Source organism: Alligator mississippiensis, chromosome 1 (genome assembly GCF_030867095.1).
Source record: "Alligator mississippiensis isolate rAllMis1 chromosome 1, rAllMis1, whole genome shotgun sequence".
NCBI classification, from domain to species: domain Eukaryota; kingdom Metazoa; phylum Chordata; order Crocodylia; family Alligatoridae; genus Alligator; species Alligator mississippiensis.
The window spans coordinates 116,118,679-116,142,036 of record NC_081824.1 but is presented as its reverse complement, the minus strand read 5'-3'; the positions used below and the strand labels follow the sequence as shown (position 1 = coordinate 116,142,036).

At 41.3% G+C, this 23,358-nt stretch overlaps 1 protein-coding gene and 1 long non-coding RNA gene across 16 annotated transcripts in view; one reads left to right on the top strand and one right to left on the bottom strand.

Moving 5' to 3' along the window:
* EYA4 (EYA transcriptional coactivator and phosphatase 4) overlaps positions 1-23,358 on the bottom strand; it is a 250,965-nt gene that overhangs the window by 57,435 nt on the left and 170,172 nt on the right. For 9 of the 15 annotated variants that reach the window (XM_059713210.1, XM_019479622.2, XM_019479618.2 and 6 more), the window contains 2 exons: positions 13,300-13,392; positions 1,360-1,426 (listed from right to left, as the gene is read on the bottom strand). In XM_059713210.1, coding sequence (XP_059569193.1) covers positions 1,360-1,426; positions 13,300-13,392 — 160 coding nt within the window. Of the gene's footprint in view, positions 1-1,359; positions 1,427-7,728; positions 7,883-13,299; positions 13,393-23,358 lie in introns of those variants that run through there. The other 6 variants (XM_059713238.1, XM_059713237.1, XM_019479624.2 and 3 more) reach the window with 3 other exon arrangements.
* LOC109281171 (uncharacterized) overlaps positions 1-23,358 on the top strand; it is a 174,188-nt gene that overhangs the window by 150,597 nt on the left and 233 nt on the right. The window contains exon 4 of the long non-coding RNA XR_009455002.1: positions 13,606-13,682. This is a non-coding gene — a long non-coding RNA (uncharacterized LOC109281171). The remainder of the gene's footprint in view (positions 1-13,605; positions 13,683-23,358) is intronic.

Sequence of the window (23,358 nt, the reverse complement as noted above, 5' to 3'; positions counted from 1 at the left end):
GCTCAACTGCAACTGATGATCTGGTCTTTTGACTTCAATGGGAGATGGATCATGTCCATATTAAGTAGCATTAAAAATGTCTCTAGTGATACTTTACTATTCAGGTGGGCTTTCACAATTTGGAAAATATAGGCTAAGCAAAACAGAATGGAAATAAATGTGATCGTTTGTTTATAAGTACTAAAATTTTATGTGGAGAGTGAATAAAATCAAGTTTGAAATGTTGCCCTCCAGAGTTGAAAAACATACAGTGAAACATTTGTCTTGGATTCTTTAATAAGTCAAACAACATTTTATGGACCAAAAGTTGAATAAACACACTGCAGAATTAACCAAACTGAAATTTGGCCATTAAAAGCCACGACTAAGCATTAGATGCTGATTTATTTTGCTTTTGTTTTTCTAGTTAGTTCAGTACAGTTGGCAGCAATTGCTATCAGAAAAAGATTGCACATTAATTTAGATGCCAATAAATTATTACAGCAAATTAAAAATTCAGCTAGACCTTGTAATATATATGACCAAGAATCTGATATACTGAAGGCCAAATCCCATTGTCAGAGACATAAGAAAGACCACATTTAATTCAGACACTTGTTTATATTCTTAAATATGTTATATCATGACATGAATGCAAACTTACCAAAACAAAGTAACTTTAGAAGGTACAACTTGCTAAAGTTTCAAGATTTTCATTGTAGAAGCATAAACCAATTTTTTCAAGTTAATTAGCACTGTCATCTATGCAGGAACAAGTGCATACTGCTGTAATGCACATGTATGCACAAAACTGACAATGCCACATGTATGCATTACCCCTGTGCCATCCCTAGCAATTTTATCTATCGTCTTTGTGTTTTTTAACAACTTTTTGCTCTTGGAGTTATGTAATTAAATGAGAATGTCAGCATTCATGTATAATAAAATAAAAAGTAAACTTTCTAGCCCTTGTGACTGCAAAATAATCATAATAAAAGAGCTAGAGAATATGATGCCTAAGATTAAAAAAAAATAGAAGGCAAATACAAAGAACTAAAAATCTATTCTTTTTAAAATCTTTTGATTTCTTAAGCCAATCTTGTGATTTTGGAGCAACAAATGCATGCTTTTTTATTGCTTGGGAATATTTGGCTGTACCAGTATAGAAACAAATACCATGTATCTGTACACTGCAAAAATTTATATCTTGACAAGAAAAAAATATAGCGAAATTATACTAATGGAGAGCAGCATCAACCCTTAAGTTATTTTCGAAGTAGATACTGATCAACAGATTGAGTATTAAGATCTAAAACTCTAAGAATTGTCTAAAGTCTTGGTCATTCAGTAAGAAAAGCTAATAAAGGTGTAGCCACTAACTTTGAGGGATATATCTGCGGTGAGTACTGATGTGCTGATCTTGGACTGTAGCCACTACTCGTTATTACTGTAAAACAAAAAACAAAAGTACAACACTTTTAAACCAAAAGAAATTTAACATACAAAACAAATTGCAAAGATTATGCATACTAGTTTTTTTTTACATTAATTAATAGAATATCTAGCTAAAAGGGGATAATTTTTCAACATTTAAGGGTGTTTATGTATGTGATCTGGGAGGGGTGGGCGGGACACTTTAAAGTGCCTGGAGCATCACGTGTATCAGCATTCCTATGCTGAAAAATGGTGGTGAGGGTGCTTTAACTAAAACTCATCTGAAATTACCACGCTCCAGCAGATTCCAGCATGGTAATTATTGCACTCCAGCAGACTCTAGCCTCACATGTATCAGTGTCCCCATGCTGAAAAATGGCAACAGGGGCACTTTAACTAAAGCTCATTCAACAAGATTTAGTTAAAGAATCCCCGCTCCTATTTTTCAGCATGGGGTCACTGATACACATGATACTGGAGTCTGCTGGAGTGCAGTAATTACCACGCTCCAGCAGACTCGATTAATCAAGTCTATAATTACAGCACATCAGAGCAGCCTTGCTGCAGGTGTATACGTGCTTTAAATGAATACATCTTAATACATGAACAGAAAACATGCAGCAGGCCCTTAAGTAGTCTATGTTGAATGGAACATTTTCTCCTAGGATTAGCATGCAGCACTTTTAAAGGTTTTTTTTATACATTTCTGCATACATTTTAGGTGCATATAATTCACAATCTTTGATCTATAAGCCACGAAGATTTCGCTAACTGAAACTTTGGTGTATTAAAAACTGCTACTTAAAGTGTGTAATCTAATGTATAATATTACATAGCATTGAAAAATATCTACTTTAAAGCTTCATATCCACAACTTTCATTAGGCATTTGATTTTGCATTATATGTTTTTTTTTTAAGCTTGAGTTTTTAGAGTGAATTTAGCAGTGGTAAAAACTTCTAGACTGACAGTCCTGGAAAATGAATTCACTTATTTATCATCACACTAATTAGAGAAGTGGTGGCAATATTTGCTTTTTAAACACACGCATAAACAACCCAACACAGTAGCAATCTACACTACTAGCAGCTGTATTCTTTTGAGAAAGCTCACAGAACGATAGTCATATTCTATTAAAATTTCATTCAAAAATAGTGCCCAAACTGGACTAATTCCAAGTGTTTGGAAGTTTCTCTTTCCTTTAACCATCTGTCTTGACTAAGACAGATGTATTCCAAATATATGTACTCTAAAGTGTTGAACCAATTCCTTCAGAGCAAATCCATACTGGGCAAACATACAGAGTGTCTTTATTAGGCCATCTGCTGTTCATTCACTTTTCAAAAGATTAAAGTGGTACACAACGAAGCACTGGAATTTCTTTAGTCTAATCAATCATAGTTGTACTTCAAAGTATACCCTCTTCCTGAGCTGTTCATAATGGTACTAGAAACCAACTTTTAGAATTGTAGAAGTGACAAATAGGTTTAGGTTCCTAACTATTTTATGAAATGTGATATATTTCTACGTAGGAGTCTAATGAATGTCTTTAAGATCTATTGCTCTGAACACACACAGACCTTCATAATTCATGTGGCATTTAAAATATATTTAGAACATCTCACATTTAAAGAAAAATATACTAGAAAGAAAAGAAACAACTTATCTTCAATTCAGATTAGGTACATTTTAAAAATAAGGGAGTACTAGATTATAATTTTTGAATACTTGCCATCAATTTTCATAAAAGTATGTACGTTTGAAAGTTGCTTAAGGTTTGTCTATACTGAGAAGATATTGAAAAAGCTAGAACGTGAATCTAAAGAGCAGGAGTTATTTCATCCTGGGCATGCCTATACAAAATCTTTATTGTGCAGTAGACCAACTGTTGCACACTAAATGTTGCACATCTATACGTGTGCCCCTGTTGAGCCAGAGTAGACTAATTTACTCTGCAGCAGGACAGTACTTGTAAATACAAGTAAATACAAGTACTGTCCTGCTGCAGAGTATTTTTCTCCACAGCAGCGCACAAATAGATGCTGACAGGGCTGGCTGGGACAGGAGGGTGCTTTAGTGCAGGGGTTGCCTTGCTGCCAGCCTACCCCTCTGCAGCATGTTTAGCCAGAGGATGCAGCCCCAGTCTGGCAGGCTGACCCCTGGGGCCTGCTGCCAGCTGGGGCTGCTCTAACCTGACTCAATGTGCTGCAGTCCCAGGAGCATGTGCAAATGGCACTCCCAGAGCAATAAACTCTGGAGCAATACGTTTTGGAATGTATTGTTTCACATTAATATGTGTGTGTGACTCTTAGTGTGGATATTCTTTCTTATTAATAGTGAGTGCCTCTGTGGAAGAAGGAAAGGGCAGATCCATAGGAAGGTTGTGGGGAGGGTGGCAGTGTGGTCATGCTGTGCATGTGCAGTGAGCTCAGAGCTTATCATCTGTGCAGTGCAGGTTCCCATTGGCATAAGCCCTAGCCAGAGCCACTGCTTTTTGAAGCTCCAGAGCCCAGGGGGTGAGCATTGCTGCTGTCTGCTTCCTCTCCCACCCCTAGTTGAATTCAGAAACTAAGGAAAAAGAGGGGCTGAACAGTGGCTCTTGAGCTCTGGAACTGCATGAAAGCTGTGGTTCTGGCCAGAGATCATGCTGATCATCTGGTGAGCTAACAGAGATTACATCACATGTGGAGCTCTGGAGTCCAGGCTGAGAAGATGGTAAACATAGAGCTCACTGTGTACACACAGCATAGCCAAAGTGGAGCTTAGCTACACCTCTCTTACTCTACTCCTGGATCTGCTGCTGTAGGCAAGCCCTTAGCTGCATATACCAAAGTGCACAGACATGCAGGACAACTGAACCAGGTCACTGATTGGGAACCAGTTCACAACTGTATGAAGTGCTGAGGCTCTAATAGAAGGGCATGAGAGCACCCATCTAAGTCCGCTTCACAGTAGCTTAGTAGTGGGTGGGAGTGCCTGCACCCATATTTTGTGAGTCCCAGAGGTGGGTGACACTGTGGGAGTTTTCAATTGTCTTCTGTATCTTCTCTTCTTAACAAGAATCATAGACTTGTAGAAAATTAGGGTTGGAAGGGACCTCAGGAGATCAACTAGTTTAAACCTCTGCTAAAAGCAGGACTATCCCCAACTGTAGCACCTCAGCCAAGGCTTTGTCTAGCTGGGTCTTCAAAACCTTCAAGGATGGAGATTCCACAACCTCTCTGGGTGACCTGTTCCAGTGCTTGACTACCCTCCTACTGAGAAAGTTTTTCCTAATATCTAACCTAAGCATCGCTTGTTGAAACTTGAGACCACTGCTCCCTTTTTTGTCATCTGCCACCACTGAGAACAGTCTAGCTCCATCATCTTCTGAACACCCCCTTCAGGTAGTTGAAGGCTGCTATTAAATTTTCTCTCTTCTCCAGATTAAATAAGCCCTGTTCCCTCAGCCTCTCCTCATAAGTAATATGCCCTAGCCCCTAACCATTTTTGTTGCCCTACACTGGACTCTCTCCAATTTGTCTACAGCCTTTCTCTAGTGGGCGCCCCAAAACTGGACATAGTACTTCAGATGCGGCCTCACAAGTGCTGAATAGAGGGAAATACTCACTTCCCTTTACCTGCTGATAGCACTACTACTAATGCAGCCCAGTATGCTATTAGTCTTCTTGGCAACAAGGCCACACTGCTGGCTCATATTTAGCTTCTTGTCCACTGAAAACCTCAGGTCCTTTTCTGTAGAGCTGCTGCTTAGCCAGTCGGTCTCCAGCCCATGCCAGTGAGTGGGATTGTTCCATCCTAAGTACAGGATTTTGCACTTGTCCTTATTGAACCTCATTAAATTTCTTTTGGTCCAATCCTCCAATTTGTCTGGGTATCTCAGAATCCTAGCCCTACCCTCCAGCATTTCTACTATACCCACAGCTTGATGTCACCTGCAAACTCGCAGGTGCAATCCATCCCATTTTCCAGGTTGCCGATGAAGATATTGAACAAAACCAGTCCCAGAACTGACCCCTGGGGTGCTCCCATTGATACTGGCTAGATACCAACTAGATGCTGAGCCACTGATTACTACCCTTAGAGTCCTATGATCCAGCCAATTTTTATCCACCTCACAGTCCATTCATCCAACCCATACATTCTTAGCCTGATTGCAAGAATGTTATGGGAAACCATTTCAAAAGCCTGATAAAGTCAAGGTAGACCATCTCCACTTCTCTCCCTGCATCCACAGAGCCAGTCATTTCATCATAGAAGGCAATCAGGTTGATAAGGCATGACTTGCCCTTGATGAATCCATGTTGACTGCTCCTAATCATCTTCTTCTCCTGCAAGTGCTTAGAAATGGATTCCTTGAGGTTTTGCTCCATGATTTCTCCAAGGACTGAGGTGATGCTGACCAGTCTATAGTTCCCTGGATTCTCTTTCTTCCCTTTCTTAAAGACAGGCACTATATTTGGCCTTTTCCAATCAACCAGGGCCTCTCCCAATCACCATGAGTTTTCAAAGATAAAGGCCAACAGCTTTACGATCACATCAGCCAACTTCCCACCACCCTTGGGTGCATCGTGTCTGGCCTCTATACACATAGACTTGGACTTTATACACATCCAAATTTTCTAAATAGCCCCTAACATGCTCTTTTGCTACTATCGGCTGCTCACCTCCTCCCCGAACTGTGCTGCTAGGTGGTCTGGGAGCTGACCCTGCCTAAGACTGAGGTAAAAAAGGCATTGAGTATTTCAGCCTTTTTTGCATCCTCTGTCACTAGTTGCCTCTGTCATTCAGTGAGGGACCCACATTTCTCCTGATCTTTTTCTTGTTAGTAACATACTTGTAGAAACCCTTCTTGTTACCCTTCACATCCCTTGTGAGCTGCACCTGCAGTTGTGATTTGGCCTTCCTGATCTCATCCCTGCATGCTTGAGCAATTCTATTAGTCAACCGAGTCATTTGTCCAAGTTTCCATTCCTTGTAAGTTTCCTTTCTATGTGTTAGCTCACTGAAGAGTTCCCTGCTCAGCCCAGCTGGTCTTCTGACATACTTGCTAGTCTTTCTGTGCATTGAGATGGTTCATTCCTGCACCGTCAGCAAGGTTTCTTGAATATATAACCAGCTCTCCTGGACTCCTTTCCCCCATTAGACTGGCCTCCCAGGGGATCCTGCCCATCAGTTCCCTGAGTGAGTCAGAGTCTGCTTTTCTGAAGTCCAGGGTCCTTGCTCTGCTGCTCTCCTTCCTTCCCTTCCTCAAGATCCTGAACTCAATCATGTCATGGTTGCTGCTGCCCAAGTTGCCATCCACTACTACATTCCTCACCAATTCTTCTCTGTTTGTGAGCAGCAGGTCAAGAAGAACATGTTCCCTAGTTGGCCTCTGCAACACTTGCACCAGGAAGTTGTCCCCAACACTTCAAATACATCCTGAATTGCATGCACACTGATGTATTGCCCTCCCAGAAGGTATCAGGGTGATTGAAGTCCCCCATGAAAACCATGGCCTGTGATCAGGAAACTTCTGCTGGCTGTTTGAAGAAAGCCTCATCCACATCATCTCCTAGCTTGGTAGTCTACAGCAGACACCCACTACAATGTCACCTTTGTTGCTCCCCCCTCTGACCTTAGCCCAGAGACATTCAGCAGGCCTATCTCCTCAGTGAGCTTCAAAAGCCTGCAATTAACCAAAGTTTCCAGTGTGTTTGGCTTTCTTGAGGTGGGTGGAGGAAGTGCTTGGATGCACACATTTTGGTTCTCATGAGTTGGAGGGCATGTTCAGGGGCTCTGGTTGAGTAGGAAGTAAAGAGACAGCTGGCTGGTAGAAAGATAGCCTTTACTGAATGAACAGTGCAATGGAGTGCATTAAAACAAAGTGCCAACAAAAGGAAAAAAGGGGGCAGGAGGGTTCTGACTGCATGCCAGAGCAGCCAGTTGTAGTAGTGCGGACAGGCAGTGAGGGGGTATCCACACATAGCACTGAACTGATTCACAGTGAACCAGTTCAAAATAGTATCTGACTATCCAGGTATGCTTTTGAACTGTTCCAGATGACTTTAAACTGGTTTAAAAGGTTTATATGTAAGCCTGCTTCAGGTTGAAACTGTTATGTGTGTCCATGCCCAAAGCAAACTACTCACAAAACTCTAAAGGACTTTTTTATTCACTTAACACCTGAAAAGCATGTTTTCCCTACCACCCCTGTACCTTTATGAAGATAACAAATGGTGATCTAACCAATTCTCAGGGCAAGGGACTTTAATAAGCTAAGGGCTAAAGGGCTAAATCCTGTTTCACCTTTATGTGCTTAAGTGGCACTTACAGACAGTCTGGATTCTTTTTCCATACATGACAGCTTAGAATCTTCCAGGTATGTGTGTACCTGCCAGAAGTAAAATAGAGGAGCACCCTTCAGTCCTCTTGTTCCCAGAGAACAGGCATTGAGCCCAGAAATCTCCAATCCCACCATTCTGCTGCTCCCAGCAACTCTGTGAAACCCACTGACAATACGTTAATCCCCAGCTGGTGCTGATCCATGCAAAGGATGATGGTGACTTACCACTACTACCAGCTATTAGTTTGCTCAAGTGAAAAAGGTCTATGTGTAGAATTCATTCTAACTTTGAAGATGGCCTGTGCCAGGGCTGCCCAATTGCAGCCTACATGCTACATGTGGCCCATGAGAGGTTAAGTTATGACCTGTGGGCTCTCACCCAGCTACTGTTCCCCCCATTGCTCCAGCTGCAACAACAGCCCATCTCTGGATTCCCCCTCTCCCCTCTGGCTGCTGCTTCCTGCCTTAGCCCCAGTGAGATGATGTAGCATGGGAAGTGAAGGGTGAGTATAGGCCATGTGAATGTAGGACGAGAGGATCACACCTGTTCTGGACAGCAATGAGGGGAGTGCCCTGGCTGGGAGGGTGGGGACGGGTGGAGTGGGAGGATGGGGATGGACCGAGTGCCCATGCAGCATGTAGCCTGGTGGCCTGCGCCTTACCTGGTGCTACGCATGTGGCGCACAGCCCCTGCTGGTGTGGATCCTGGGCCATGTGGACCCTTTGGGGGCTTAGACGTTGGACAGTCCTGATCTATCTTACCCTTAACAAAATACTCCATGATGGAATTTCTGCATCTTTAGTTTGCCTTTTTAAATATGTAGGAAACTACATGCAAAAAGGCATGTTTCACAGTTTCACAGTTGGTAGGGTCGGAAGGGACCTGAGCAGATCATCAAGTCCGACCCCCTGCCATGGCAGGAAAGGATGCTGGGGTCAAACGAGGAGGTCTAGCCTCCTTTTGAAGACCCCCAGGGTAGGGGCGAGCACCACTTCCCTTGGAAGTTGGTTCCAGATCCTAGCCGCCCTGACTGTGAAGTAGTGCCTCCTGATATCTAGCCTGAATCTACTCTCAGTCAACTTATGGCGGTTATTCCTTGTTACTCCTGGTAGTGCTCAGGGGAACAGGGACTCTCCCGTTCCAAGTTTATAGATGGCCACCAGATCCCCTCTCAACCTTCTCTTGTGGAGGCTGAACAAGAGGTCAGGTCCCATAGCCTCTGCTCATAGGGCCTGCCCTGCTGCCCCCTGATCAAGTGGGTGGCCCTCCTCTGGACCCTCTTGATGCTGTCCACATCCCTCCTGAAGTGCAGCGCCCAGAACTGGACACACTACTCCAACTGCGGCCTGACCAGTGTCGCATAGAGGGGGAGGATCAAATCCTTGGACCTTCTAACGGGAGGACATGGGTTCCAACAGCAGGGGCATATTATGCCTTCCACATGTGGGATGTGGAGGAGCAGCAGCCTTACTTATGCTGGGAACTCTTGACACAGTCCAGCCCATGGCTGAGTTGATGTTGAAAGATTGCAGCATGGGATCATGTAATAAATACTGCATCATAATGCTTCTGGCATCTGAAAGAACCTTGCACAGGAAACCCTCATTCTGGTATTTCCCAACTTTTGAGTGCTTGACTTTGTAACCTTCAGAACATTCTTTTAAGGTATTTTTCTGGGTGTAATGAACAAGTGAGAAGGGATGACGGAAAGCCTGAAATGCTTTCACCCTTCTATTAAAATTGCTGACAATTCTCCAATTTACCTGGCATTCCAAGCAATTTAAACACACAAAAGGAGGAATTAACAATTCTATAAAGGCTAATCTACAAAAGCATGGCAGTTCTAAGCTAAAGCTTTCAGCATCCTGCATCCTCTACAAACAGGATACTGTGTAGTCTTGCAAAAAGAGTCCTCTTCTATCATATCAAAGTTTCCTAGGCTTTACAGTGATATTAAATGTCAAATCCAATTCTTCATGGTTACTCTATTATATCACAGCAGAAGCAGTTTGCAAAGCAATCTGCCTCCATGATGGGAGGAGAAATATTTTCTTAGAGATAACTTTGTAGAACATTGTGGAATTCTCAGAGCCTATACATCATGTAGTGTAATGCCAGGGAGTGAGTTAAGGGGTTTACAGCTTTAATTCTACAGTTACTAGATCCATGGGGTTTATTTTTCATGATTAACATTATTTCATTGGATCTCAGCTGTGAAGTTTCTCACTTGTTTAATATATGCCGTTTACACCATTTAATCTTGACTTGGCTTTAATGTAGTCACTATAAAATTGCGCTTATTTCATCATGAGACCAAAACGTTAATGACTGAAGTTAAAGGCATAGGTATTTCTGATTGCAAAATAGTTATGAACACTAATTAGCATGTGTGCTTGCTGGAACGGTTTCCTAGCTTGATTTCATGAGGTTGAAATGTTAACCCTTGAGAATCAGGATTTGTAGTAGAATTGCTTATGAAGTAGATGCTGCTCATGTACTGTGAGCTCAGTCTTTCCCCAAGTTACATCAGGGAACAGCTTGGTTGTTCATCACCCTCAGTATTGAAGCAGGTCGTCAAGGTTTTGCCCACATGGTTATGTAGCATGCTTAGTGAGAGTCAGTAGCATAACTGAGGAGGGCAGGTCGCCACAGCTGGCAGCTGACTTTGTCACCACTGCCAGCAGTGCCCCGTGTTCCACAACTGCCAGGGCATGAAGTTGCCGTGTTACACCCCTTGCGAGCATCACTATCACGCTCACCCCATCCAGCTAGTTCTCTATGCATAGACTGAACCTGGAAATGTGATGGTGAAGTTGCTTCAGGAGCACTCCCTGCAGTCACTCTAGCATTCCACAAGCAAGGGTCATGACAGGAGGGATGAGGGAACACCCCCACAGAGTCACCACTGCGTTTCTAGGCTTGGCATGTACAAGCGGGTACAACTGACAGGATGTACTCGAGTGTCCCCCATCATGAGTGCCATGGAAGCAATGTAGATGTGCTCCAAGTGTAACAGTGGTGACTACATTTTGCAAGGCTTGTTAGGTTTCCTGTTCAGCTCCACTGCACTGCCCATTTTCTACTGTCTAGAGAAAAGTCAAATAAATTATAACAAAACTAAATACATCAAGGAGAGAGATTCTACATGATAGGCTTTCAAACTCATCTCCGCATTGGGTGTCTTGGCAGTTTTATTACCCAAGGTCCTGGAAGCATTTAATAACAAGCCAAACTCCTTTCTGATTCATCAAAGCATTCAGACATATGTTTAAATCCTACTGACTTCACAGAGGTTTATGTGTGTGCTTAAGTACTTTCCTGAATTGGGGAAGTAACAGAGGTTTCTAATAATGATCTGCAGTATCCTGTACTTTTAAATGATATGTATGTAAGTACATCTCACAAATTCGATGGTTTACATGCATAGGACTGGACATTCTATTTAATCCATAGAATCCTTCTCCACCCCCACATAGGCTCTCCCAAGGGTTGGTTATCCTGAGTTAATATTTATAAGGATATTCTGGCTCAGGATAGGAGATGCCTTGTGAGATAGTATGTAGCACTACAGAGAAGCACAGGCATCAGGACTTCTGCTGGGTTAGGAACAGAATTCAGAAATGCTGATGCTTGCCATGGTAACATCCTGCAGCTTTAATAACAATTACATCCATTGTATTCACTCTCTCCTTTAGATGGAGTCTTTTGCTTTGTGACTGCCAATCTGTCAGTCTGGTCTGACCAGCTCTGTAGCAGAAACGTTAAACAACAGAAACCCAAGTGGAAACAAAAGTGTTTCCATTGAGATATTTTCTTTTTTGGAAGTTACATGTAGCTGTCACTAAAAATAAATATGAATAATAGAAGGATTGCATCTCAGGCAAACCAGCTACAATTTAAACAACCTGTAACAAAACCTCACATTGCAAACTATGCATTTTTTGCCTGATAGGTAGTTCTGGGCACAGGTTACTGCCTCACTACCAACTCAGCATGACAACTGGTGAAGACGATGCCTTATTCAGATGGATTGTTCTTCTTCCCCCCTTGTATGACCTCTCTCATTCTGTTAGCTTCTGGCTTTGTGGCCTAAATTGGAGAACAGATTAGGGTTTACCTCAGTACATGGGTAGCAATATTATAAAGATATGCATTTCTGAAATCAGATTCCCAGGTGTTTTTTGTGTTCTAATTTTCAAAAGTGCAAAGCACTCTCTGATTTCCTTTGAAAACAGTGGGAGATGCTGGGTGGTTGGCATTCTGAAAAGTTAGACTGTTCTAAATATGGTTCTAGGAGAGCAATATTAGGCACCTCTTTTGAAAATCTGGCCTAAATTTTCTGAAAATAAAGTCTAGAAATTTTAAATGTACAGCCCAGGTCAATAAAAGTAGCAGAACCTAAATCACATTTTGTCATTTTTTTTAACTGTACTGGTACCAGTAAAATTTCAGATTGGAATAAGAAGTATTAATGAAAAATTGGAAAATTTTCATTTTCTGGCCAACTCCATATTTGCAAAACTCACTAGGTTTTCTGTTGATGGTGTCCATTTTGGCACAGCCCTGATGAGGATCAAACTTTGATTTTTGTGATTAAATAAACTATGTCCTTGTTTTAAATCTTATAAATGCCCCTTCTACCAACCCACTGTACCATACACTATAAAACTCACTGTACATTTGCATACTAATTTGCATACTTACTTTATACACATTTCTTATCTTCTGGAAACAGAATAAGGAATGTGTTAGTATACTTAGTTTTTCATAGATTCATAGAATATTTTAGAAAATTTTTACAACATAAATTTATCTTGTACCCTTCTCTGATTGCCATCGTAACAAAAAGGGTCTGCTCCACTCCAAATCTTACTGAAGTCAGTGTAGGGTATCTGCTGACATCCAATGACTTTAATGTTCTTTGATAAGGCCCATGCTGAACTGATTTATATAAATATGTTGTTATTCTCTTCTCCATTAATATTAATATGAGGAAGACTAAGCCCTAGCAAGATACCAGCCCTATTTTCTATGATTCTTTTATGCTAGGAATATGTACTTTCTACTTCAATGCTGACCTTTCATACTTAATGGAAAGCTACTTGCTATGTTTTTAAGAATCCACTGAGGAAATAAGGTTACTTATATTTAGTCACACAGTCTTTTAACTTCACATGAATAAGAGGGTAGTTTTACCACTGTAATACATGTTTCAGACTGTAACTGTATAACTTAAAATAGCTAATTCTAATACCACCCAGTTTTCTTTTACTGTTGCTGAGATGACACCACTGTAAAGGATACTATATACATGAATGTTATAATGTAATATTTCTGCCCCTGAGAATGGTTATCCTAATTAACAAGCTTTCTTAAAAGGATAAGTGATGAGAACTGTAAGTTAAGGTGTTTACACAAAAGGCTATTCTTACTGTTTAGCATTAAAAAGTACTTTATTACAGAATTTAAGAGAAGTCCTCCATGCAATTGAATGTCCATTAGTGAAGGTTATTAATGTTACATTATGTAATAGTATGTGATCTTATTTGTGGCTTTACCTGACCCAGTAAAAGTGTCAAGCGATCCATCTCCAGTTGTTGTTGTTGTTTCACTGCTGTTCATGGGCTCTGTTTTGACTGCAAGAAGAGACACTACATAGAAGAATAAGTAGACATGAGATTTTATTTCTAATTTACACAAGAGACCTCATGCCAGTTTCACTAGTGGTAGCCCAGCTAGAATATGCATGCAACAGGAAAGTTTAGAACTTTATGAGAGTAACCTATCACTACATGGTCTGAAACACCTGTGCATTTGTTGATTTATTCATTTCTATGTTTTAATAACTGGTATGTTTTATCCAGATACATTTCAAGCCAAATTGAATTGATTCAAACAATTCCCTAAGACCAATGAAGAGGAAGGAAACATAGCTGTCAAGGTATGTAGTACATAACAGAAATAGTTATGCTTGACAAGTAAAACAGCATAATATGGTTTCATTCTTGTCTAGCAGTGACCTACTTTCACAGTGCCAGCTTCCCCTTCCCACCATTGTTTTTTTTTCTAGCTCTGAGCTAGCCTGCATTGAACAACAGTGACCTAATCTCCCCAAATGAGTTAAAAAAGAACAAAACCTATAGGCATTACCCAGATGATAGCTATAAAAATTCAATTTCTAATTCATGTGGTAAGAAATAATGCTCCTGGTTATTAAAGGCTAAGCTGATGTAGGAAAATAAACTTATAGCAGAGTTGTATTTGCATTTAGAACAATCAGACACTGAGGAAAATGCTCTTATTTGCTCTTATTTGCAGATTTATTAGTTTCTGTAATATCTGTGGGTCTTACTCTCACTTAAATTAATGTGGCTTTACAGTATAAAGGTAAAGAATGGTGTAAAGAATGAGGTGAGCTAGAAAATAAACTTTTTAGCAAATGAGAAATAAGCATAAACGTAAATTGTAACTGAAAATCCAGACCTATCTCTTTTGTTATATGGGTGACATGTCATGTCTTGTAATGCTAAGATCAGCCTTTGGGGTTTTTAAAGTATACTAAGGGCTTTCAATGGAAAACTGACTAAAAGAACTACTATACCCCTGTTGGTACAGGCTTATAAACAGCTTACCACAAAATAAAAGGCTATGAGACTTCATGGCATGTCAGACATCTGGAATATCTGTCTGTATGCAAGCTCTTACCCCACAGTAAGTGGAAGCTAACCTGCAGTTATTTAGCTCTCTGTATAGGAAGACTGAGTTACCATGGTTCTTACCATGGGATAAGTGTGAATATACCAACAGAGTGGCTGACTTTCAGTAAAGCCAAACCCCTTTTTGTGCCATGATAATTTGTCCTTATGTCCTTGTGAATCCCCATATGTATTCTCTTATTATGGAATTATACTGGTATATGCTATAGTGATCAATTTCCCAGTGTAGATAATTACAATTAATTAATTGCCTGTATAAAATTGTGCCTAACTTCTAGCCAAAGTCTTGGGTTGCTTTAATTTTAACAAGCTATTTTCTTTTAACTGTCACATATTTACAATTATACACACCTATATTTATCCTACCTACAATGGATCTTTCGTAGGAAAATAGATGAGTTGTATGAATGGAAGCAAAGCTATATAATATGCATGATGGTATATAGCATATAGCTAGGATTTGAGACATAGTGTATACATTCAAATTTTACACAGGGATACTGGAAATTTCCTTTTGATTTTGATAAGGCAAGTCTTAATATGGATCGTGCATTTTACAGGGTGCTAACAAATAGAAAGCCTGACAATGCAGTGGTATTGGTTGGCTTCACAGGGGATGATTAGAGAAAGAAGACAAAATGGTTTAACTCTTACAGCAGGTTCTTCCAATTGTTTAATGCCAAACTGTTGAACACTACTGGAAAATAGGGTCAAGGAATTAGCTCTTTACATGAATATAAAAGCATTGCTTGGGCATACAGGGATGAAGTCAGGAAGGCCAAAGCACAGTTGAAGTTGCAGCTAACAAGGGGTGTGAAGGGTAAGAAGAAGGGTTTCTACAAGTATGTTGGCAGAAAGAGGAGAATCAGGGAAAGTGTGGGTCCCTTACTGAATGGAGGAATCAACCTTGTGACAGAATGACAAAAAGGCTTAAGTGCTCAATGCCTTTTTTTGCCTCTGTCTTCACAGGCAAAGTCAGCTCCCAGACTACTGCACTGGGCAGCACAATTTGGGGAAGAGGTGAGCAGCCCACAGTGGTGAAAGAACAGGTTAGGGGCTATTTAGAAAAGCTGGATGTTTACAAGCCCATGGGCCTGGACGGGATGCACCCAAGGGTGCTGAGGGAATTAGCTGATGTGATTGCACAGCCACTGGCTATGATCTTCGAAAAGTCATAGTGATCAGGAGAGGTCCTAGATGATTGGAAAAGGGCAAACATAGTGCCCATAATTAAGAAAAGGAAAAAGGAGGATCCAGGGAACTACAGACCAGTCAGCCTCACCTCAGTCCCTGGAAAAATCATGGAGCAGATCCTCAAGGAATCCATTTCTAAGCACTTGGAGGAGATACAGGTAATTAGGAACAGTCAGCATGTATTTACCAGGGGCAAGTCTTGCCTGACCAACCTGATTGTCTTCTATGAGAAGATGACTGGCTCTGTCGATGTGGGGAGACTAGTGGATACAGTAGACCTTGGTTTTAGCAAGGCTTTTGGTACAGTTTCCCACAACATTCTTGCAGGCAAGCTAAGGAAGTACAGGCTGGATGAATAGACTCTAAGGTGGGTAGAGAACTGGATGGAGCATCAGGCTCAGAGATTAGTAATCAATGGCTCAATGTCTAGTTGGCAGCTGGTATCAACTGGAGTGCCCCAGGAGTCAGTCCTAGGGCCAGTTTTGTTCAATGACTTCATCAATGACCTGCAAGATGGCATAGAGGGCACCCTCAGCAAGTTTGCAGATGACACCAAGCTTGGGGGAGTAGCAAATACACTGGAGAGTAGGGCTGGGATTCAGAGTGACCTAAACAAATTGGAGGATTGGGCCAAAAGGAATCTCATGAGTTTCAAGGACAAGTTCAAAGTCCAGAACAATCCCATGCACCAGTACAGGCTGGGGGATGACTGGCTGGGCAGCACCTCTGCAGTAAAGGACCTGGAGGTTACAGTGGACAATACGCGGAATATGAGCCAGCAGTGTGCCACTGTTGCCAAGAAAAGCTAACAGCATACTGAGCTGCATTGGTAGGTGTGTTGCCAGCAGGTCAAGGGAAATGATTATTTCTCTCTAGTCAGCACTGGTGAGGCCACATCTGGAGTACTGTTTCTAGTTTTAGGCACCCCACTACAGAAAGGATGTGGACAAATTGGAGAGAATCCAGTGGAGGGCAACAAAAACAGTGAGGAGGCTGGGGTACATGCCTTCTAAAGAAAGGCTGAGGGAACTGGGCTTATTTAGTTTGGAGAAGACAAGAGTGAGCAGGGATTTAACAGCAGCCTTCAACTACCTGAAGCAGGGTTCAAAAGAGGATGGAGCTAGACCGGGAGGGGGGCAGGGAATCTGGCCCAAGTGCCAGATCTAGCCAGCAGTGGACTCCATTTCTCAGTAGCCCCTGCCCACATGGCTAGGGCAGTCTCCATGGAGATCCCAGCTACAGCTGAGCTGTGACAGTGCAAGGCTGGGGTTGCCATGGAGACCAGCCCCAGCCATGTTGGCAGGGTGCACAGCAGGGAAGGGGACTATTACGGAGCAGCTGTGATCTTGCAGTAGGGGCAGCTTGGTCGGGGGCCAGGGCAGAGCTATGATCTGCAGCCTGCCTGTTCCAGGCAGAGGCATGCAGGCAGTGGATCATGGCTCTGCCCCAGCTCGGGGCCACATTGTCACCGCTATAAGGAGCCAGGGCAGAGCCACGATCTGCAACCTGCATGCTCCAGGCAGGGATATACAGGCTGCAGATCATGGCTCTGCCCTGGCTCCTTGCAGGAGTGACAGCCTGGTCTGGAGCAGGAGCAGTAAGTTGCGATCTGCAGCCCGCATATCCCTTTCCAAAGCGTGCAGGCTGCAGATTGTAGCTCTGCCCTGGCCCCAACCAAGCTGCCCCTGCTACAAGATCCCAGAGGCTCTGGAGCAAACCCCTGCCCCACCATGCACCCTGCCAGCGCACCTGGAGCTGGTCTCCATGGCAACCCATGGCACTGTGATAGCACTTCGGCTATCACAGTGCAGCCATGGCTGGGGTCTCCATGGAGACCGGCCCCACCCATGCAGGCAGGGGCTGCTTAGAAATGGAGCCTAGCTGCCAGCCAGATCTGCCATTTTGCCCATCCCTGAGCTAAACTATTCTCAGAGGTGGCAGATGGCAGAACAAGGAACAACAGTTTCAAGTTGCAGAAAGGAAAGTTTAGGTTAGATATTAGGAAGAATTTTCTCACTAGGAGGGTAGTATAACACTGGAACAGGTTACCCTGAGAGGTTGTGGACTCTCCATCCTCGGAGGTTTTCAAGACCTGGCTAGTCAAAGCCTTGGCTGGGATGATCTAGTTGGGGATTGTCCTGCTCTGAGCAGGAGGTTGGACTAGATGACCTCCTGAGGTCCTTTCCAACCCTCATTTTCTATTATTCTATGTAAAGATGCAGGAAAATGCCCCAAAGAAGGAACTCTTTCTGCAGGTGAGCAATTAAACTGCTCCACAGCACTATTATTTTGAAGATTAAGTGAAAACTAATCAGCAAATTACATGCTACCTTTCATCATATCACTGTCTTGAGAGGGTTTAGAAAGGAAGACAGGCTCAAACATTAATGTAGAAATTAACTTTTCTTTCACAAATACTAAGTATTTTTTTCAATGATGAAGCAAGTGAGAGAGCACATGAGAGATGTATGTCTAAACTGGAAGAATATCTGTTTATACCAAGCACCGTACAACTAAGAAATTACAGTAAGTTTTTGTCTAAAATATAAGAAGATCATATAAATATGATATTCAGTGTTGCTAATGCTAATATAACCAAGAGGTATCTGTTACCAGTATGGTACAATTATGATGTCAAAAGAAAATGCCCTCAGTTGTTTCACTGTGAATAGGATCAGGCCCTATATTTTTAAAAAGTATTTGAATACATGAGGCTTCCTAATTCAGTCTTGAATTCTTCACTCCCTGTATGACTACTACACCCCTCCCCACTTCTTTCTTTAAGCACAAGAATATTGTTTCTATATAAAATGAGAATATTTTGCCATATTTTCATTCATTTTTCAAACCATTCAGCAGTCATGTTCATCCTGCATATTATCCTGCATTTCTATCATTCTACAAAATAATGGCAAAATATGCAAAATACACTAAATTATTCATTACATTAGGCACTAGTTTGTTGTTATTATTTTATCACAATATTTATAGGGCAGGCATTTGTTTCTATTGAGGTAAATATGTAAAATATGCATATGTATATCCAATATGTTTAAAAGGCTCACACTTCAACTCAAAATGACCCATTTGCCTGTACCCCATATTTTTGTAACGTTTAATGGAATGTGTATTTCAGGACTGAATTTTTAATTTGAAGTGTCAGAAGGTGATACACAAGACTTATTTACTGTGACAGAGTTAAAGTTTATTTCTCACACTGAGGAGGATAATTAAAACATACTATGTTAGAAAGTTTTATCTTTGACCCTTTGGAGGAAATCTGACATTTTAAATATTGATGACTTTATGTCATTAATCTATGGACATCTTGGGGACACGTGTCTATATTACACAGTCATAATATAGTATCTTTGGCAATCTCCACTTAGGTCAGCATTCCAGTTTTGTAAAAGCTACACAGGTACTAAAGATGTGGAGGAAACTATTAAATTTAAAAACCACTTTAGTATGGGCTTAGCTTCTCTCCTGAATCAAGGTTTCAAAAGTGAGTTGAAAGGTATTTCCTAGAACTATGTATATTTCTACCTATTGCAATTTGCACTGTGCTTTCACAGGCGCACATATTTATCAATTTATCCTCCCACTGTTGCATGTGAAAAAGAAAAAAAATTCCCACTGTATTTAATAGGATAAAAATCCACCAGCTGTTACTACAGTTTGTCAAAAATACATATGGAAAATATCTTTTGATACAATCTTGATTTTAAACAGTTCTAATCTATCACTTGGAGATTATATCAGAGTAAGGAATTCATCAGGACTTATTTTTGGTGTGGCTAGACTTTTGGAATGCTGCCTTACTTTATGTTGCCCATAATTAAACCATGGGAAGAAAGGGGGGCATTAAATTAACCAAAAGCCCCCTCTTTAACTACAGACCACAAAAGCAATCACATTCAAAGCTGAAATCAAAATATGAGCTGACATCATCTTCATCATGCAGAGCACAGCCTAACTTTTGAAGCATGAGAGACAGTATGTAGCATCGCTCAATGTTCTGATACAACAAAGTAATGCAAGGACTGCCCTTAAAGGTTGCAATTTTAACTATTATTTTGACAAATGCATAGTTTAGTTGCATTAAAAGGGAAAGAGCTACTGCTGCTGGGGAATGCACAGCAGCTGACTCTAACTGTTGTGTCTATCATGTCTAAGTACCATGTCTGTACACTGATGCACTCCCAGAATACAGGGACATTCCCCTGGTGAGGGGTGGGCCCCCTTGGTCAATTAGTGGTGAGAGGTGGGGCTACTGCCTCCCCCATGAATCAGCAGTAAGGTGTGGGGCTACCACAAAAAGGCCACTTCCCTCCCTCCCTGGCTAGGAGTTCTGCTTCTCCTGGCTGTACCCTACCTCTAGCTACAGCTAATAGAATGAAGAGGACAAACGATTGACATATATTTCCACCAGTGAACTGGAAAACAGGACTTTTTTGCGCTTGGTTCCTCATTTAGAAATAGACAATGGATCAAGGTTTAAAAGCAGGGCAGTCCGGTACAAAGCAGGACCAATGGCTACCCTAGGTCTACGTGATCCCATGGCAATTCAAGTCAGCTAAATAACCCCAGCTTTGACCCTGAATGAAACAGAATTAAACCTGAAATGGTTTTGCTGAACTTGCATCTTTGCTGCACTATACAATCATGCAGACCTAACAGTTGTATCGTAACAGCTTGGGTTGGTATTCTTTGTAATCATTGCAATTGTTATGTCTGTCTATACCCTTGAATTACTACTTGCAAGAGGCTAAACTCACTCTTAAGAATGTGGGTTTTTCTTGCCTAGAGATATCACATCAGTAGTAAGAAAAACAAATTAGGTCTTAGCTGAAAAGATTCAAGAGCACCAGCAAACCTGAGGACTAGTTTGGATGGTGGCTCCCAACAGGTAACAGCTTTTAAAAGAACAGATAAGGCCAAAATATTTGATCCTGAAATGAATGATGTGGAGTGTTCCATTTGTAACAAGGTGGCTGCATTTGGATGACTGAAAATGGAAAAAGGTATTACTAACTGGGTAGGCAGCAGGTTGTAATCCTGTTCTCCACTCCTATAACTGACAGTGAGCAAGGTGAGGCAGAGAATAGGAAAGGAGGAACCCATCATGGCAGAAGAGTTTGGATCTTTTAATAAGTGAAAAGGCAGGAGAGATGACTCAGCCAGTTAACCGGATGAAAGATTTCCACTCACTTTAGCAGGCCTGATGGCTTTTCTACAAGTACTGTATGAGCAGGGGGGGGGGGTGAAGGGGTGGCAATAATGATGGGGAAAAGTAGCAACTAATAAATAGCTCAAAGACTAAAGGAGGCTGACAGACTATATAAGAAGTATCTCCCAATATCAGCAGTGGGGTGTTGGGATAAAGTCAAAAGAGCCAACCATCCACTCCAGCTGTGGGAGGGATGTTATGATTTGTCTGGAAAGGGAACAGCAGCAAGAGACTCTCACACAAGACATTTCATTGAATTGTCCAGGAAAAGTCTATTGAGGGGTTTCTAAAATTAATCATCACCACCTGTGAGCAATAACTAGGCCAGCAGACAAAGTCAGTTGCAGAACAGAACATCTGGGTAGAGGATTAGAGGGTTGGGAAACAGGATTTACAAGGAAGGCTGAAAAACTCAGATTACTTAGTCTGAAGAAGAGAAGATTGAATGGGGATTTGATACCAGACTTCTGATGCCTGAAGGTTGGTTATAAAGAGGATGGAGATAGACTATTCTCTGTAGCTGCACACATAGGATAAGGAAGCAAGAGTTTTAAAATTGCAGCAAGGGAAATTTAGGTTGGATACTAGAAAGAACTCTCTCACCATGAAGGTGGTTAAGCACTGGATCAGGCTACCCACAGAGGTTGCAGCATCTCCATCCTTTGTAAGTTTTTAAGGGCAGGTTAAGCAAACACTTGACTAGGATGGTTTAGACAAGGACAATCCTGCCCTGAGCAGCAGGCTGTACTTAGTGACCTTATGAAGAACCTTCCAGGCCTATTTTTCTATGATTCTAGCTGAGATTGAGTGATGTGTAAGGATGAATATGGAGGAAACAGACCGAGAGTAGCATGCACATCCCGTATCGTAACTCACCAGGTTACTGATTATGGTATATACTAAATTAAACAGTTTGAGAATGCCAAGCAAACATTAGGCAAATACAAACACCACATGGAGAGACTTCCCTAATACATACAGACCTAAAAAAAAGAAATAAAGGAATCATAGGACTAGTGATCTTACTACCCTTAGACAGCAAGATTCAAAGGGACATCCCATGTAAGAAAACCTAAGAAAACGTATCTTTCTCTACTGGATTTTTCTTCATTCTCCTTTTTTGTTTATCTATTTATTTCTAAACAACTAAGTAAAATAATGAACTAAAATAGATAGCCCATTTGATAAGTATTGCTGATATACATGGATGCCTAAGATCATTACTATCCCATTTTTTTCTCCTGCAGGATTTCCTCTCTGGCATTCAAGTCAGAAATCTTTGTTTTAAATGCCTTGGGGAATCTGGCTTATAAACACTAAGTTATTTTTGGCCCCAAAGCACCAAGGTGAAGAATATAAGGATTTTTTTCTATCGGTTTGGAAGCCTTTCAGATCAGTGGGGATCAATAGGTTAAAGCTAAACTGTTTGTTTGGCCTAAACAAAATTTCATATGTTATCTTGAGATATTTTAAATACACAATACCTAACTATGATTGCCTAAAGCCTGAGAACCCAACTTCATAGAATATATTTGAAAATGTGGCTCAGCAAAACACCTGATATCAGTTTCTATGTCTGTCTCTTCACTGCAGAAAATTACCTTGGGTTACTGGTACCTGGGATTGCCTATTTCAGAAAACTACTGTTCAGAACCATATCTGAGTTAATGTGAACCCTATGATACTATGGTCATGCAAGTTTACTGAAGGATTTTGGAGGGCATAGTTCATGTTCTTTGTGCTCCTGAGATGTTTTTCCTTGTGAGCTATAGGAGAATTTGGTCCATCTAGGCACACGGGCAAAACTGAGAAAAGGCATTTTGGAGGACTATCAGCTCTCAAGTGATTTAGCTGGCATCTTCCAGCCAAGCCAGCTGACTGGCTTTAAAGCACTGCCAGACTTAGGCAAGAGATCTCTGTTCATAGATGAGGGGGGAAATATTGGGGGCAATATCCTAAGAACCTGAGAAAACGCTAAGTGAAGACATACCATACATTTGAAAATGGAATGTTAGATGCAAAAGCGTACATTTTTTCTGTATAAACTTGGCACAGGTATAACTACTAGTTCAAACCCATCAGTGAGTGTGTACAAAACTGCCATCACACATACAGAGACTAAGTCAAAGTCTCTATGATACTGTATTTATGTATTATGCTTCTCAGCCAAGTTCTGCAAATGGTTATGAAAAAGCATACCCACATTTAAAATAAGCTCCAAGTGTAACCCATTGTAGGGCCTGTTTTTTGGTTACTTGTTTGTGGAGTACATAGTAGCATGGGGCCTTGACCTATGACTGAGTTCCTGGCTATCATCATGATACAAAATAAAAGTAATAATACACATGAGAAAAAAGGACTGAGTAGCAGCAAATACTTGGAGGATTTAGCCAAATGTTTGTTAAGGTGCCAGATATATTTATGGCACTATATATATGGCTATATATAAAGCATCTATACATACATATATGTATAGA